The 17,966-nt window shown below is 44.6% G+C and overlaps 1 protein-coding gene across 1 annotated transcript in view; it reads left to right on the forward strand.

The window, feature by feature from the left end:
• The window catches only part of KCNQ3 (potassium voltage-gated channel subfamily Q member 3), a 306,087-nt gene that overhangs the window by 266,874 nt on the left and 21,247 nt on the right, over positions 1 to 17,966 (forward strand). The window contains exon 9 of the mRNA XM_036066382.2: positions 4,811 to 4,837. Within this exon, the coding sequence (XP_035922275.2) occupies positions 4,811 to 4,837 (27 nt within the window). The remainder of the gene's footprint in view (positions 1 to 4,810; positions 4,838 to 17,966) is intronic.

Genomic DNA, 17,966 nt, shown 5'->3' on the forward strand with positions numbered 1-17,966 from the left:
AGAATAAAATCCACAACCAGACCATGAGTGACAGGGCCCTGACAGCTCGGGCCCCTGCTTGCCTCTCCCTTCTGGATCCTCCAGTGGCAGGTGCTGCTTCTTACTCAGGACGTCCCATCCACCAATCGCAGGTGACATGCGAAGGAATCTGACCTTGATCCCGAGGGCAAAGAGAAGCTGTTTGAACCCGAGTATGACACGATCAGATCCGTGTGTCAGGAAGATGACAGGAAGGGTATGGAGGTGGATGGGAGAGGCTCAAGATCCTAGGTGAGGAGATCAGCTAACAAAGGCTTGCAACATTCAGGGTGAGAGCAAGCCAGGGCTTAGACCAAAGTAGAAGCTCGAGAAGGGTGGTGCAGAGAGGACCAGAAAGGGAATAAGCAGGTGGGGGGGTGTCAGGGAGTAATGACTGGCAGAAGACTTAGGGAGAAAGAAGAATCGAGGCTTCCATAAATGAGTGATGGAGTTTGGGTTTATGGACTGCATCTCCTCACCTGCAGTTAGATTCACTGGCTCAGAAGATGGTCTCTGTGGTTCCCTTTGATTCTAAAGTTCTGTTTTGCCATCATCATTTCTGGTTAGGGATGACATCAGTCTTCTTTTGGGTCACAAGAGTCTTCGAAGGGGTAGGGGGACTCCCTTGAAAAGGACAGAGTGACCTTGGACTTGGAAGCAAGAACAGGTGCAACCCCTGTGAGTGCATAACCGAGATGATTTCTGTTTGCTGTGCAGCCCAAGGTCTTGGCAAGAGGCCCATTCTTTTGGGGTGATATATTATAAATAAAGCATTGTCCTGGCTGTCAGACACTTGGAGGAATACATTGTACTGCAGACAGCTGCTGTGATATGGGAATGGCTTTTAAACTGAGAGAGAACATTCCTTTCTTCCTTCCTCTTTTTCTTTCTTCTTTCTTTCTTTCTTTCTTTCTTTCTTTCTTTCTTTCTTTCTTTCTTTCTTTCTTTCTTTTCTTTCTTCTTTTTTTCTTTCTTTCTTCTTTCCTTCAAGGACAAAAGTATAAAGTCAATAGAGAGGTTCACTTAGCAACCATTCTGATACAAGTCAATCCCTTGGGAAAAGAATGTCCCTGAATTTCAACCCACTCAATACGTTTCATGGTAAAACTGTCCTCACCTGCCTCCTACAGACTGTCTTTTGTTTATGTTTTTCTAAAAAAAAAATAACACCCTTATTATGTTTTACTTACTCTAAAAAGTACTTTTGAAAGTGAACAATTCAGTGGTTTTTAGTATATTCACAAAGTTGGGTCTTGATCACTACTATCTAATTCCAGAACATTTTATTGCCCCAGAAAGAAACCCTGTCCCCATTAGGAGTTACTCCTGGCTCCCCCTTCCCTAAACCCCTGCAACCTCTAATCTATTTTCTATCTCTATTTTATCTATTCTGGACTTTTCATATAAAAATGAAATCTTATAGCATATGGTCATTTAGGTATGGTTTCTTTCACTTAGCATGTTTTTAGATTTCATCCAGGTCGTCTTGTGTATCAGAACTCGATTCCTTTTTATGAATGAGTAATATCCTATTATAGATGCCCTGTTTTGTTTATCCATTCAGCAGGTGATGCACATCTGGGGAGGTTTCCACTTTTGGGCTATTATGCTGATGTCCACATTGTGTGGACACAAGTTTTCAGTTCTCTTGGCTTTATACCTAGGAGTGGAATGGGTAACTCTATGTTTAATTTTTTGAGGAAGTGACAGACTGGTTTTCCATGCTGGTGGCATCTTCTGACATTCCTCCCAAAGACTTTGTGGGATGAAGTTGTGCAGCCCATCCCAAGGAGTGGTCCCAAAGCAGGGTTTCCAGCTCAGTGCAGTCCTTCATGAATTCACAAGGATATATATGTTTAGGGCTAGTGGTGATGGATGATGGTGATGGATACCTTTTTTATTTTTATTTTGTTACTACTTAAAATTATTTAAGACCACCTGTTGCTTTCCATCAACAGGGAATGTGCATACCACTTGGTTCCCTAAATGTTGTGGTAGAATTATCTAAGGCACATGTGTGTTGTCTGACATGGTACCACTAGCCAGATGTGGCTTTTGAGCATCTGACTACTACTAGCACCACGGAGGAATTACATTTTAGATTTTATTTAATTTTAACTTAGTCATATGTGACTAGTGGCTACCATACTGGACAAGCATTAGATAGTAGAACTAAAATGGAGGCAAGACTTAGGCCCAAGAGGTAGAAGTTACTTGACCCAGAAGACCCATTTCATTTTTTGTATAACTCTTTTTATGACCAGCATCAAGATTATTGAAGGGCTCAGCAATGGAGAAGGAGTTATATGTAGCAGTCCTCCTCCATGGCCAAGTAACATGGATCTGCTTTAATAGGTGCTCATTTTATCTTTAGAATGCCCTGGAAGAGAAGAAGAAGAAGGGGTAACTCCATTTTCATAACCCAAATATTATCAGTGAAGAATCAGAGCATCAGTGAGATTAATTAGCTCACCTAATGTCACCCCTCTAGTCAGTGATGGAACAAACATGAAAACAAGGTCTTACACCAAAGCCCATTGTAACTCTGGGAAGAAAAAGTTTTTTAGGGAGAAAATTGTGTAAAATTAAGATAAGACAAGGGTTACTGGGATAATCATACCCATTTCTGAAGATTCTTGTCATGAAGGTCAAATTGAATAGAATGTAAGGAAGCACCTGTCACAGTACCTGGCCCAGAGCAGGTGTTCAGTCTCTGCTTGTTGAATCTGGGCTGGAAGGAAGTATTGGTGTTATAGCAGGAAGGAAAGACACTAGGCACCCAAATATAGTCCTGAGAAACCACTGTTAGTGAACGACAATAGGGCTTAAACACTCTGTCTGGAATGTAGTTACAAATATTTTATTTATTTACCCCATTCATTCATCAAGTATTTACTGAACCTCTCTTACATGCAAGGCACTGTATTTGGCACTGGGGGCATAACAGTGAACTGTGCTGATCCTGTGACAAGGTTGATGGAGACAGACAGGGAAGTGCCCACTGGATGTTTATCACTTGGAGTTTCTTGGCGCTTTGCCTGGAGCAATCTCCGTGGAGCAATGGGCATAGAAGCTTGCAAAGACCAGAGAGAGATGTGGAAATGAACATGTGGGGACAGCAAGTGCAGGTGCCAGATGGAGTGGAATGTGGGGCCAGGACTCTTGCCATGATGGAAAGGGTCTAGAGGAGAGGGATGGATGTGAATGCAGTGGGGAAGGGAGAGACTGGAGGAGAGAGCAGGGCAGAGGGATGGGTTCTGGAGCATGAGTGGAAGATCAGGGGTGTGGACCCTGCATCCGTGTGCACAGAAGGGAAGCAGAGTGGGCAGGGCCAAGTGTTCGAGGTTGCCGACTTGGTGGGGGGACACGGGGCAGATCTCTCTCCGTAAGAAGTGAGTCAAGTTCATAGCCTGGGAGGGAAGGGAGAGGTGGGAAGTGCGATGATAGAGAAGGCATGGAATCCTTGTCTTGGAGAATGAGAAAGGAATGGGGGGGGGGGGGGGCTCTATGTCTTTAACACTGCTCTCCATGGCGCCCCTGTGCAGGTCCTGCCCTCCACCCCTCCACCTTTTCCCTCTCCTCTCAGTGCTTTCCCTACTTCCAGAATCAGACAGCCAGAGAATTCTAGAAAGGCAGAGTGTTTTCTGTGCACATGCTTCAGATAGAGAGATGGGCCCAGAGATGTATGACCCATCCAAGGCCACCTGAGATTAGAGAGGGAGCTGACCCATGAACTTGAACCCCCCAGCTGGTCCCTCTGCTTCTCTACCATGATACCTCTTATTCGCTCCCCATTTCTCCCACCCCCAGACCCCAGTAATAAGCCACTTATTCATTCAGCATTTATTGTGCATTTCCCCCATGCCAGGCAGGGTATGGGATGCTCAATTTCAGAGCTGAAAGCAACAGAGGCTCTGCTCTAAGCAGCTCATAGACTACCGTGTGATTGTACAAGAGTGTGTTCAGAGTCCAGTCCCACGTGTTAAGAGATTAGCTCAGCCTAGACCCTGGGGATTTGGATAAGAAACTCCAGGACAGGTCCCTCCAGCTGAAACTTGAAGGATGAGCAACACTATTCCGGGCAAAGCCTGGGCAAAGGCTCAGTGTCTGGAATTTGTGCATACCACTCGTGGTTAGGAGGGTAAGCTCTGGAACCAGATCACCTGGGTTCGAATCCTGACTCTGTTACTTCCTAACTGTGAGAACTTGAGCAATGTTCTTAACCTCTCTGTGCCTCACTTTGTCATCAGGAAAATGGGAATGATATTAATGCTTCCCTCATAGAGTTGTTATGAGGATTAAGTGAGTTAATCCTTCTAAAGAACCAAAAATAGTATCTGCCTAATAATTATTGCTCAATAAATATTAGCAATAATGGGGATGATGTCGACTATGATGACATGGTGGTGACAGAGTGACGGGGGGTGTGGCGCTAAGTGATGAAATTCCTGGTTTTCTGATCTGTCCCCACTGCTAAACAAATCCCTTGAACCCCGCACAAGGCCTGGGCCAGAGCAGGAGCTCGGCAACCATCCTCTGGGTGAGTAAATGAATGAATGACCTGGAAGAACCCTGAGAGCTTAGGGCCAAGCCTTTGTGGTGGGGCCTGGGGTCTGGCTGGAAAAAGTCGGCTCATTCACTGGTTCCCGTGCAGACTCACCATCTCACCCTAGAGCGCCACTGTGTGCCTTCAACTTCATCAAGGGACGCTTTGGGGCCCATTGTGGGGAGAGGCGAAGCTGTTCATGCAATTTATACTTTCTCTATGTTTTTCTTTCTCATTCCCTCTTAGGAAAGACCAGCTGGAGGCAGCATCCAGGTACGTTTCTGATCGTGAACTCCCTTCTTCCCACCACCATGTCGGGACAGAGGGGCCAGTTCTGTATGGTGTAGGGACCCTAGGCAGCATGCTGGTCATGAGCTTGAGTTTGGGGCTCACTGCTGTTGCTGACTACCTTATTCCTCTGCCATTTTATGTTAATTTACTCAAGGACAACTCAATTGTGATCATAGCTACAGCCACTTGGTGAGCAGGAGCACCTGGAGTTCCGTGCCTGGAGTCCTTACATATATTGTCTCACTTGGTCCTCAAAGCCACAGTGTAAGACCATCCCTAGTACCCCCCATTTGTGGATTGAGATTGAGGCTCAGAGCGTCTGAGTTATCCCCCTTGCGTCACACAGCTACTGAGTGACAAGACCAATATTCCAACTCGAGTCTGAATATGAAGACCACCTTATTTCATTATATATTGCTTCCTTTCCTTCTCGGGTTCACAGATGGCTCCTCAAAAAGTGAATCAAGACGATCCTTCATGATCCCCAGTAAACCCCACCTCACCCCAGGCTGCTGCAGAGGCAGGGTGGGCTTCTGGATTCTGAGCACTTCTGTGTCCCTCCCTTCCCTCTCCCTCTCAAGATGTCACCATATCAGGGGGACTCTGGCCTCTGCTCGAGATTGTAAAGAAAAACCATCTCTCACCAAAATCAATTTATTTATATATTTATAACTATAAATATAGATTTAGTTTAATCCCTTATGTTGAGAAACGACTTGTGAGGCATTGCAGTCTGTCTCCTGGACACTAGGCTCCACCACTGTCCTTCTAGTGCTGACAGAATTCAGGCGGAGGGGGTGGCAGGACACTGGGCCACATTATAAGGGAACAATTTGAGGACCGTGGCCTTTGGGAAGCTGGGTCTAATCCTCTTGAATGGGATCCATGATGCCCCATCCCATCTGTAATCCCTCTTGAAAAAAACAGTTAAAGACACACCAGTTAATTCACATGCAGAAGCACAGTTCAGACTTTCTGCCTCCTTTGTGTGTGTCTTGAAATGGATGGAATGTTTCTTGCCTGGACCCAGTTTGGACTGTAGGGGCGTTTGGGGATCATAGAAGGGGGCCGAATGACTGACAATGACAACATCAGGGGACTTTTGTCATCAGAGAACCTGCAACAGCTCACAGAGGCAGAGCAGGAAGACACCTCAGATAGCCTCCCCTAGATACACCTGTCGAAGCCGAGGTGCCCTTCATAGAAGAGGGCAGGTTCACCCCAAATCCTGAACCCGTGAGCACCAGGGTTACACAGTCCAGGTCTCAGGACTCCCAGAGGGGTACTTTGTCCTCTCTTTCTCTCATGACCAACAGGGTTTTTAATCATGCAGGTGTTGACACTCTAAGTGAACTACCATATCTACCTGAGAGCCTTTTCTATGCAGACATGAACAAAATTCAGCCAAATTGGAATGTACATGCAAAAGACCACGTGTACATTGGCTCCTGTACTCCCGCCTTAATTGGAGCCTGGGGAGATGCATTCTGAGGCTTTGCCGGGGATGCTGCTCCCGTTATCACAAAGGGGCTGTCTGGAATCTCAGCAAGTTCCTCACGCCCCTCTCAAGAACTCTCTGCTCTGCCAGGGGTGCAGAGGGAAAACACATTTCATGATTTCTCAGGGTAAGAGTTGCCAGCCATTTGCTGGCTCATCCTCCCCCCTCCCAGGAAGAAGAACAAAGTCAGTTACATAAGCCACGCGGTCTCCCTCGTCCAGGCTCTGGCGCGGTATTTTGGGTTTGTTCTTCAAACAGGTTGGTTGATGGATTGGCAGGTGAGACACCAGGTGTGATTTTAGCTGCAAAGCTGGGAGGCGGGGCGTGAGACCTGGTGAACGTTCTGGAGGAACCGTCGACCCAGGCATCATCAGTTCCTTTATCCAGGAGGGCAGGGAGCAAGGCGAGAGAATGATGAGCAGTGTACACGTGTGTTAGATGAATCCTTGCAGATGGACATTTTCCACCTTTGTATTAACTTCTTCAACAGCTTGCCAGATAACTGGTGTTTTGGTCTTATTTATTATTTTTTTTAAATAGCCAGAATCAGATTGGAGTTCATCTCACTGCCCCCTCCAAGCATAGGTGGTTCAAGTGTCAGACTGAGGGAAGTGTTCTATTCTCTGTGACTTAACATATCTCAGTTCTCTGTGGCTGGGGAGTTGGCTTTGATCATTTTATGCTTCTCAGGATCTATGATTCTGAGGCTAATCAGAAGGAACAGAACCAGCTTCGATTGTGCCCTTACTAGGATCTGAGTACTTTTCCTAGGTCGTCTTAATTAATTCTTATAAAAACAGAGGCAGCTGACATACACACACCCTCATCCATTCTTACCCGTCATGGTGCCCTGAGGTAGGACTCAGTACTTCCCTATAAAGCCTTTGTTCTGTGTATAGTCAAAACTTTAAATTCTCTCTTCCTCTCTAGACCATGAGCTAACACTATACCTGAAGTATGGAGTGTACCCCCCTTCATAAATGACTTAATGAAGGAGGTTCTGTACCATCATTTTACTTGTGTGAAATTGAGCTCAAGCATTTAGTTAACTTATACATTCACCAAGCACAGAAGTAGCCAAGGTGGGGATTTCAATTTCAGGTCTGTCTGACTGGACCGGATCCTATCAGGCTGAGTCCCACGGCAGCACAGGTGATTACCATGCCCTCCTTGTCCTCAGGGGTAGAGAGAGAGCTCGGTTAGTCTGAAGACCTATGAACTTGGCACTTGTTCTCTCAACCAGGAACTCTTAGATCACATCTTCATACAGCTCATTCCTTTACTTTGTTCGGAACTCTGCCTAATGTCACCTCCTGAGAGAGACCCTCTTTGACCCTCTGCCCACGCCCCATCAGTCTCTGTGTCCTTGATCTTACTTCATTTTCATTGTTAGCATTGATGATTATCCAATATGTTATGTATTTGTTTTTTGTCTGCCTTCTGTACTAGGTAGAATGCCTCTGAGGGGCTGGGCTCTGTTTTGTTCACTGAGTTATCTCCAGCACCTAAAACTGTGCCTGGAACACAGCCTGACACTTGGTTAGCTTTCAGGAGATATTAACTTACTGACAAAGTGGTGGGTGAGCATGTGGATGGATGGGTGGATGGACAAACTCTTATTCTACAAGTGTCATAAACCCATAAACCTTTTCCATAAACTTTGGACTAAGAGAGAGATTAATGGCTCACATAACCCCCACCTGAGAGGGTGAGATCCCCGGAAAACAAGGAATGGGATTCTTCTGGGATTTCTCTTTTCCTCTCTTGTCTCCACTCTCCTTTCCGGTTTCACTCTCTCACTGACTTTCTGCATACTCATGAAGGTGTGGAGGCAAGCAGCCCCATGATCATGTATTTTTCCCTCCTTCTCTATCTGTCCTTCAGCCAACACCAATTTGGGAAACCCCAAGGAAGCCCTTAGATTGGCCCAATTTGGGTCACATACTCATGCCTTGGACAATGTGTATGGCTCAGAGAGTAAGAGGCCATGACTAGACAAACTCTGGGTCCTGTGTCCACCTGTTAGAGTGAGCAGTGTGGGTTCAAGATGCCATGAGGGCCAGCCCCCATTAGAATCACTTGGTTGAAGTTGGAGGAATCAGTTCCCCAGTCGAATAGGGTCCCTTTCCCCCAGAGAACAGGGGTTGAAAACATAAAGCAGGCAAAAATGACAGCTACCCATGACAGGCATAAATCCCACCTGAAATTTTTCAGATGCCCAAAAATAATGCTGCATTAAAGAACATCAACAATAAACCAAACTGAGGCTCATTTAATCCATAGATTATACCAGAAAAGGCTGAAAGTTTATGGTAGGGACATCATTTTAAACCTCATTCACAACTCTTCAGTAGACATGCAGCAGGGCCGATAATTAGAGGCATTTGTTTGAGAGAAAATAGTGTTTTTGTGCATTTTCAAAACAGGTAACTGTGTTGACAATAACGGCTTGCTTGAGCCGTATTGTTTACTTTGTATTTTCAAACAATTCCATCTTAACAGCAGCATCTGGGACTCTTCTGCTCTGTATCCATCTTGGGAGAGGGAAGATGTTCATCCCAGGCCTCTTCTTTATCTCCTATCCTGTTGTTATGTCCTCCCCTCTGCAGAGTGCTCTCCTTTAGTAGAGGATCATTCTTTGGGTCAAAGAATTTAAGTATAATAACAATAATTTATAAAGAATGCTTCCTATTTGCCAGGCATAATTCTAAACACATCTAGCCGTCATAGCCACCCTAATGGGGAAGATACTACTTTGAATCCCTATTTTACAGATGAGAAAACTGAGGTTCAAAGAGATAAGTGATTTGCACAGGATCCTGCAACTAGACAGTGGCAAGAACAAAAGTTGATCTGGTTGGGTTACCACCATGGTGTGTGGGTCCAGCACCGTGCTGGTCGTCATAGTTGTCAGGGACAGTTAGATAACCTGCAGATGTCCCCTTTTGCTTGTTTGGTTTTCTTCTACTTTCCCTTGGCTCACTGTAGCTGGAGTCCCTGCCATGAGAGGAGGCTGTGGAGGGAGGGAAAGGCACAGAGCCAGGATCTCCGACAGAGTGAAGAAGCATTTGGTCAGACACTATAATTCACACTTTACCTTCTCCCTGTGACACTGGCCACCTGAAATTGATCTCACAGGGTGACGGATGATGTTGGCAATAAATCTCCTTCTGTGCCCTAGAATCAACGCCTGTTAAAGGTGTGCAGGAATTTAGAGATTAATCCAATCCCCCAATTTTACTGATGAGAAAATTGTTGCCCAGAGCAAAAGAGTCTTGGACACAATTCCATAGCTATTAATGTTCTGTCTTGCCAAGCAGACCCTGCAACACTGGTCCAGCCTGCAGAGTAGCTGAGATGTAGGGGTAAGATTTGGACCAATTTCGTTTAAATTCAGGGTGATTGATCCTCAAGATGTCCTGAGGGCTTAGTCTCAATTTTCCTTTTGGAGTATAGGGAGCGCCTATTTATAGCACCACTTTCTCTCTGAATTATGAGCTAACTGAGAAATAGGAGTCAGGAACAGATCAAAATATAGGCCACATTTGCTGTGTGAGGCAGGATTGGCTCTGGGAGCAACAGTAAGTACCCTAACACTTCCCACTAAGTTTGGCCTTAGGACCAGCACACAGAGCAAACACTCTCCCAGCCAGATACCTGGGGCCATGGGGCACTGAGAGCCAGAGAGAGTCCATGTGTGTCCTTGAAGACAGAACTGACCTTTAATATGGAAGCTCACCCAATCAAGAAGATGGGTCAATAAAACATGTTAATCAGATAATTCACTTCCTCTGGTGGGGAAAAGCCAGTTGAGGGCTGGAGGTTTCTTCTCAATTCTTCTAAAAAGTATGGAAATTCCATTTTTATGACTTGGCAAAAATATGTAAAAAGATGGTCCTCCCTACCTTTCATGTAGCCTCCCATCGACTCACGACACACCGTTCCTTAGCACACAAAGCTGTGTCGCAGCTCTCCGGCGTGGTTCCATCATGCACCCACTATGCCCTCATTATGTGCTGCCTTAGTTTCCTCAGGGCTGCCATAACAAATTACCACAAACTGGGTGACTCAAATCAACAGAAATTCATTCTTTCCCTGTTCTGGAGGCTGGACGTCTGAAATCAAGCTGTTGTCAGAGCCATATCCCTCCAATGGTTGTAGGGAAGAACACTTCCTTGCCTCCTCCTGGCTTCTGGTAGTTGCTGATAATCCTTGGCATTCCTTGGCCTTGTGGACCCATTGCTCCATTATCTGCCTCCATTTTCACATGGTCTTCTTCCGTCTGTGTCTCTTTACCCAAGCCTCCCTCTCCTTTCTCTTATAAGGACAGCAGTGATTGGATTAAGAGCTCACCCTACTCCAGTATGAGCACATCTCAACTTGATTACATCCACAAAGGCTCTATTTCCAAATAAGGTCACATTCACAGCTATCAGGTCAGGGCTTGAGCATATTTTTTGGGAAACACATTTTAATCTTCCACATTTGCCAACAGCAAGCATGATTGGTTTGCATATAGGGACACTGAGCAGATCCAGGATACATGATTTTGAGAAGGACGTTTATGAGAGTTCCATTTCAGTATCTCCTACACAGATGAAGACCCGGGGGCTCAGCAAGGTGAAAGAACTCACACAAATCTCAGCCCAAATTGCACAAATAAGATTGGATCCTACATCTGCCTGGCTCCCTCCAGAACTGTGGTCCTCTCTCCTGTTTAACCAGGGACTAAAAATAACCAGGTGGTAGAATTAGGAGGTAGTCATAGCAACAGGAGCTGAGAACAGACTCCAGAAGTAGACCATTAGACCTCAGTGCATGACTGCCCTACTTACTAGCTGAGTGTTCTTGGGCGACTCAAGCAGCCTCTCCTGTCCTCATGTCCTCATCTGTGAAATGGGGATGACAATAGAAACAACCTTCTAGGCTGGTTGGAATGATACCTGTGGCCTAGTACATAGTAAATTCTCATTAGAGATTAGTGCTGGTCAATTGGTATGTTCTTCATACATGAGATTTGGATTCATGGAGAAAGTAATTCTTCTAGGATGGAAAGTAATGTATTTCTCCTCACTCACATTAGTGTGTGTCTGCACGTCCTCTGAGCACCAGCTGTAAATGGCCTGGAATAAGACTCAGAGATTCCCAGATTCGCTGGATCAGAGGAATTTTAAGTAGGCCATTGGCTCAGCTAACTTTGCAAATCTGTTCAGAGGAAAGAGAACTAGATTAACACATCAGAGTTATTTCCGAGTCATGAAGCTGTTTCTGTAGCCCAGCAGCCAATCCAGTCACGATCCTGCCTCCTCGTCCCTGCTTTATCTGCCCTGTCTTTCCTCAACCCAGACAGTCCCTTAGAAACCACCACTTACCTGGGTTAGGTGCCTTGTTGCTAGAAGGCAGAGGTCAGACTACGGGAGCACTAAGCAACTTCAGGATCTGTGTGCTATGAGTCTGTGGTCAGGACAGCAGAATTGGGCCCATGTTATGTTGCTACATTAGACACTAAGAGTTATGGGTCACTTTTAAGAATTTTGACTGCATGCTCTTAGACACATTGCCAAACCTCCGTGCCTCAGTTTCCCCACAATATAATAGTTATGGTTATACCTACCGCCTGGGGCTGTTGTAAGACTTAAATGCTTAGAACAGAGCCTTACTCATGACAAGTATTACACAGGGTTTGCTTTAGTCATGATCACTATTATTTTTATTGGCACCCACACTTCTGGGTTTTCTACAAAAGCCTAGTCCACAGTCTATTCTACATAACGCAGGTCTGGCTTAGGAGTCACATCAACATAGGTCTGAATCCTAGCTTTGCAATACTTTTCTCCTCCCTCTCACCCTCCCTCTTTCTTTCCTTCCTTCCTTCCTTTCCTTAAGAGCCCTGCTTTGTGTCAGACCCTGGAGATTCCCAGAAAATTGGACCTCATAATCTGGTGGGAGACAGATGTGTCAATGGAAGAACAGTGGAGTGTGGAGGGTGCTGGTATGGGAATGTTACTGACACAGGGGTAGAGAGAACAAAAAAAGAAGGGAACTCTGAGTTCTGCCTATAGCAGCAGATTGGGAAAGGATCCACAGAGACACTTTGCTTTAGTCTGTCAAGGACTGAGTAGCTTTTCACTGGGCTAAGGGAGGGAGTAAGACGCTAATTTTGTCCCTTCCTCCTTCATGCTTTTGGCCTTCAAACTAACAGTTTGAAGTGATCTTTCCACAGGCTATCTTTTCTATCTGAGAAATCCCTAGGAATGCCAACGCAATAAAGAATAGCATGCAGATGCCCCAAGGAAAATGCACAAAATGCCTAAATAAATTCATCTTCATTTCTAGATAGGGAAATTTATTTTGTAGCTAGAAACAAAGGATATGGGTTATTTGGTTCTCCCAGCTCTACTGTAAACAATGTGAGAGCTAGCTAGAGAAATCATCATTGTCTTCCTCAACATTGATGCCATTAATGGAGGACCTGTCAAGTTCCGGCCCCTGACACCTGCTCTATCTTCATTGTCATCTAATCCCCAGTTAAGATTTCCCACTTGATTAAAAAGAAACAGTTGAGGTAGCAATTTGCATTCATAGTCTTTTCTCAGAAAGAAAAAATAGGACACCAAAACCTCAAAGGCTTGGCACATGGATGGTGACAGTTTGACAGGTGTTTTATTTTGGGGTTTTTTCTTGTTGTTGTTTGTTTTCTTTATCTCTTTGCCTTCTCAGTCTTTCCTGGGGCAGACTGTGGCGCTAAAGGAAGCTTCTAAAAGAGGGCTGTATGTCTTTTATAAGGCCCCACTCTTTCTATCTGGAAAGATGGAAGGATGAAAGCATGAAGGAGAGTAGAAACAAACTTAAGGCTTTAGCCCCTATAGGTGGGATTGACTGCTTTGTGCTGGTCACTCAGCCTGTGCCCATGGGGCTTTCACAACAAATAACTCAAGACAGATTGACCTCTTCTTCCAAAAGACTCTTCTCTTGGTTGCAGTGACACTGTACTCTTGTTGTGTCCACCATCCATTCATCCCTCACCCACCCATCCATCCATCCATCCATCCTCTTAGTCAGTGATTATTTGTGAAGACCCTCCTGTGTCCCAGAAACCATTGTAGGGATTATAGCTACAGATAAGAAAGACAAGGTCTGTAAGTGTTTCCTTGACAGGATGCCTCTCAGTCTTCCTTCCTAACACGTCCCAAACTGAATTTTGTTTGTCTGTTTGTTTTTTAATTTAAGTTTTATTAGCTTTTCCTGGACACACATGCCCAACAAAGGTGGCATGAGGAGGGTAGAGAATATAGTCAGGTTGGTCCCAAGGGAAGTTGTTCACTAAGCGCAGTTTGCCTTTGACATTCTTTCACTTACCTGCTGGGTTTTCTCCCTTCCACCTTCTCCATGGCATCCCTGCCTAGTTGAGAACCACTGCCTACTACCACCATCTTATTCCATATCCTGAAAGGGAGGGTGGAGCAGGAATTACATTTAAAAGTACCACTCCTAGGTCTCTCTTTGTACCTTGTTGAGCGCTTTTATGAGTTTTTAATGTGCAAAAAATGGGCGTAGAGCTGAATTTGAAATTAGAGACAAAAGAGAGTTTAATTGAATTGGGAGTGAGAAAAATCTACACTGGAGCAAGAAAGGACTCAACCTAAAGGGGGTGTATTAGAAGGAGACATGGGAGTGTACAGGGGGGTCAGAATCCAGGAGGATGGCTGAGCCACTGAGCAATTCCCAGTGGAGAGTGTCTAAATTACTTTTTAATTTAATTTAATTTTTTTAATTTTACTTTTCTGGAAAAAAAACATTTACATGGTTTATAAATCAAAATAATGTAGAGCCATACAGTGAAATGTGGTCCAACTTGTGTCCCCCTGAACTCTTTTCCACCCTCCCATCCCCCCACACACAGGTCTTTTTTTTTTCTTTTAATTTCTAGGGTAGCTTGCTTTCCAGTTTCCTTATGCAGATACAAAGCAAAATTAACTTATATTTTTTTTCACTTCTCTAACATATTTTAGTAGTGATATCTAATATTCAATTTAAGTTATTTGAGCTGTGAGGCAAATTCTCATAATTTAGTAAAATCTGCATCACACGACAGTCTTGTACAAAGTGTGTATCTGCGTGGTTGCGTATGTGTCATGGAAAGGGGCTGCCAAACTCAAATTTTGGTTTCCTCTCCAAACCCTATTTTTTGGTCCCATCACGCTCAACTGAAACAATGGCATCGCCACCCACCCATTTGTGTAGTTAGAAACCTAGCAGTGCTTCCTTATCCATTTCTTACCCTCACAACCCACATGGAGTCCATCAGGGAAGACTATTGTGGTTCTACTCTAAAATACAAGTCAAAGTTCTAGTCTGCTCCCACCGTGACCACCCTGGTCCAAACCACCAGCACGTCTTCCCTGGAAAACTTCAGTGACTTCTCACTAGTCTCTTTTGGTCCTCATTCCCCTCCAATCCACAACCAAGCAGCCATCGCATTCTTTTTTTTTTTTTTTTTTTTACCATTTTGATTGTAACATACACATAACAGAAAAATTATCAGCTTAACCACTTTCAAGTATATAGTGTTAATATATATTCAAGTATATATTCAAGTTCAAGTAAATATTCACATTATTGTGCAACCAATCTCCAGAATGTCTTGGTCTTGTAAAACTGAAACTTTGTACCCATTAAAAACACTCCCCGTTTTCTGCTCCCCCCAGCCCCTGGCAAACACTATTCTACTTTCAGTCTCTATGAACTTGACTACCCCAGATACCTCATATAAGCGGAATCATATACTATTTGTCTTTTGGTTACTGGCTTATTTCACTTTACATAATGTTTTCAAGATGAATTGCATCATGGGTCCAAATTTCCTTCCTTTTTAAGGCCGAGTAATATTCCGTGGTGTGGATGGACCACATTTTGTTTATCCATTCATTCTTTAATGGACTTTCATTGTGAATAGCGTTGCTTTGAACACGGGTATTCTTTTTTAAATGCAAAGTTGGAATACTCTCTCCTTTTTAAAGAGTTTTTAAAACTCTTACTGGCCTCCAGTTGCCCTTAAAATCAAACAGAAATTTCTATTTTCTATTCTTAATTCTGAATCCTATTTTTAGAATCCCTACTGATCTGGCCTCTGACCTCACCTTGTGCCACTCTGCCCTTCATTCATACTGTTCTGGTCATGTACTCCCTTCTGTTACACAAACCCAGCATGTGATTCTTCTGTCCCTTGCACCCGCATGTGATTCTTCTGCCCAGGGAGTGCTTGCCCCTTTTCTTTGAAGTCTGGCTTCTTTTCACCCTTCAGGTCTTAGCTTTCCCATCTGGACCGGACTACTGAGACTGGCCACTTAATGGGTCTTTCCATCCACCCAAGAAGCCTTTCCTTACAACTCCATCAAAGTCAACCTCCTGTTACACTCCATAACAGCACTCTCTTTGTTTCCTGGTCAGATTTCTAGCAATCTATGCATCTGTTTGCTTATTGTATGTCTTCTTGACCTCATCATAAGCTCACTGGAGGCTGAAAACCATGTCTGTTTCAGTCACCACTATATCCTCAGCAAGTTACCAAGAGCCTAGCATTTACAAGGTGTAGAACACATTCTTGTTGAATAAATAAATAACATCAGCTCTACTTTACAGGTGGAAAAACTACATCAGAAAGAGCTAATGACATAACCAAGTTGAAATATTAACTACAGAGCAGAGGTTTGAATGCAGGTCTCTTGCTCCAAAGTCCACTCTTTCCACCACACAGCACTCCCTCTCTCAGCTGAGGTTGGAAGATCACATACTGTATTCCTTCATTCATTCAACATCCAAATAATACTTTCAGTGCTTACAGCGTGCCAGGTGCTGTGTTAGATGCTGGATAATTGACCAAAGTATGGTTTGCGGAAAAATAGCTTACCTTTTAGTTTCTCAGACTCAACAACATGGGTATTTGGGGTGGGATCATTATTTGTTGTCAGGGGCTGCCTTGTATGTTTGTAGGATGTCCAGAAGCATCCCTGGCCTTGACCTACCGGAGGCCAAGAGCACCTGCCAAGTTATGTCAATCAAACATGACTCCAGACATTGCCAGATGTCCACTGTGGGGGGGGGGGCACATAATTGTCCCTTGTTGAGAACCACTGCTTTGATGCGAGAGAGTCCCTAGTAAGTCAAAGATTTCATTATGGTGGCCAAGTGCCATGGTTGTGAAATGCCTACAGAAAACACAGTGAATGGATAGGTAATTGGACTGCGAGGGGAAGTGAGCCTTGGGCTGATGCTTGGACCAAGTTTCATATGAAAAGTCAGAGTCGTTTAGATAAAAGAAGGGGATGAAGGCTTTCCTGGGTACAGGTCATGACATACGCAAAGGCGTGCAAGTGTGAGTGTCAAGGAACTGAGTAGAGTTGAGCATAGCTGGGGTGACCCGAGACAGGAGCCCAGGGCAAGGGCTGTCTCTGCCAGGGCAAATTTTTACTTCTTGATTTTATTTTTCTCCAGTCTATTTCCAGTTTTACAATTCATGTTTGAAAATTGTTTGTCTGCACTTGATAAATCAGGAGCCCCAGCTATCCAAGAAAATCTGATGTCAGCTCCAAGGAAGGCTTTGCTTGCAAGACCTGTAGAACCCTCCAAGCACAGGGCCTCATTGATGTGCTAGAAATCCATACAGAGAAGGGCAGAGATGGGTTTGAGTTTCGGGGGTGAACTTTGGCATCTGATTATCCTTTGGAGTCTTGGATTTCTAGCAACGCAATTAAGAAGTAAGCTGATCACCCACTTTGCTGGAGGAAGAATTCCATGAGTCTCTTAGGTGTGATGCCTGGGAGTAATTCAGATCTGAGGTTTCTGACTTGTTCCTGACGCCTCTGGGTTCCTAACATGCTTGGAATCTCTCTCTCATAAACCGTTATCTGCGACCATGGCGTGTCACGTAAACATAGCTGAAGCAATTCAGACTCTTAGAGGCTGCAATGAAGCATTGAAATGCCAAACAGGCAAATCCTAAATCCCAGCACAGATAGAAGCAAGAGGGCCCTATCCTTAACTTCCTAACTCTCTGCCGGTTATGCTGAGATTTCCAGCCAGAACAGAGCGGCTGCCATTACGTTTGTCTTGCTTAGTTGATCATGGAATGAAGCTCTGCATATACTTATCTCCTGCTGAGGTCAAGTTCAGTGGCAATGGTGAGTGTGTGAGACTGGCATTAGGAAGCACTGTAAAATAATATATAAATCCCCAGAACTTATCTTCAATTTATAAAAAAAAAAAAACCACTTATTTTGTGGCTCAGGAAATTTTATCCATCCTTAACGCACGTGCCATTAGCCCTCTTCCTGCTTCTGCAGGAAGAGGATTATTTACCAAGATAATGGTGACAGCCGGCATGTCCTGAAGGCTTCTCCAATCCTCATTCCAGAAGTGGGCTGAGGGTTTTCCACACACTCCCTCATTTAACCCTCACAGAGCCGCGTGCAGCGAGGGCTGTCCTCACTGCGCATGTGAGGAGCTGGGGCCAGAGAGAGTTACTTCTGTGTCCCGGCTCACATGTTCCTCAGGACCTTACACTTCAGGGCTGGGATTGCCCCAAAGGTCATGATTTTCACTGCCACCCTGAAC

This window comes from Halichoerus grypus, chromosome 5 (assembly GCF_964656455.1).
Source record: "Halichoerus grypus chromosome 5, mHalGry1.hap1.1, whole genome shotgun sequence".
Taxonomy (NCBI): Eukaryota; Metazoa; Chordata; class Mammalia; order Carnivora; family Phocidae; genus Halichoerus; species Halichoerus grypus.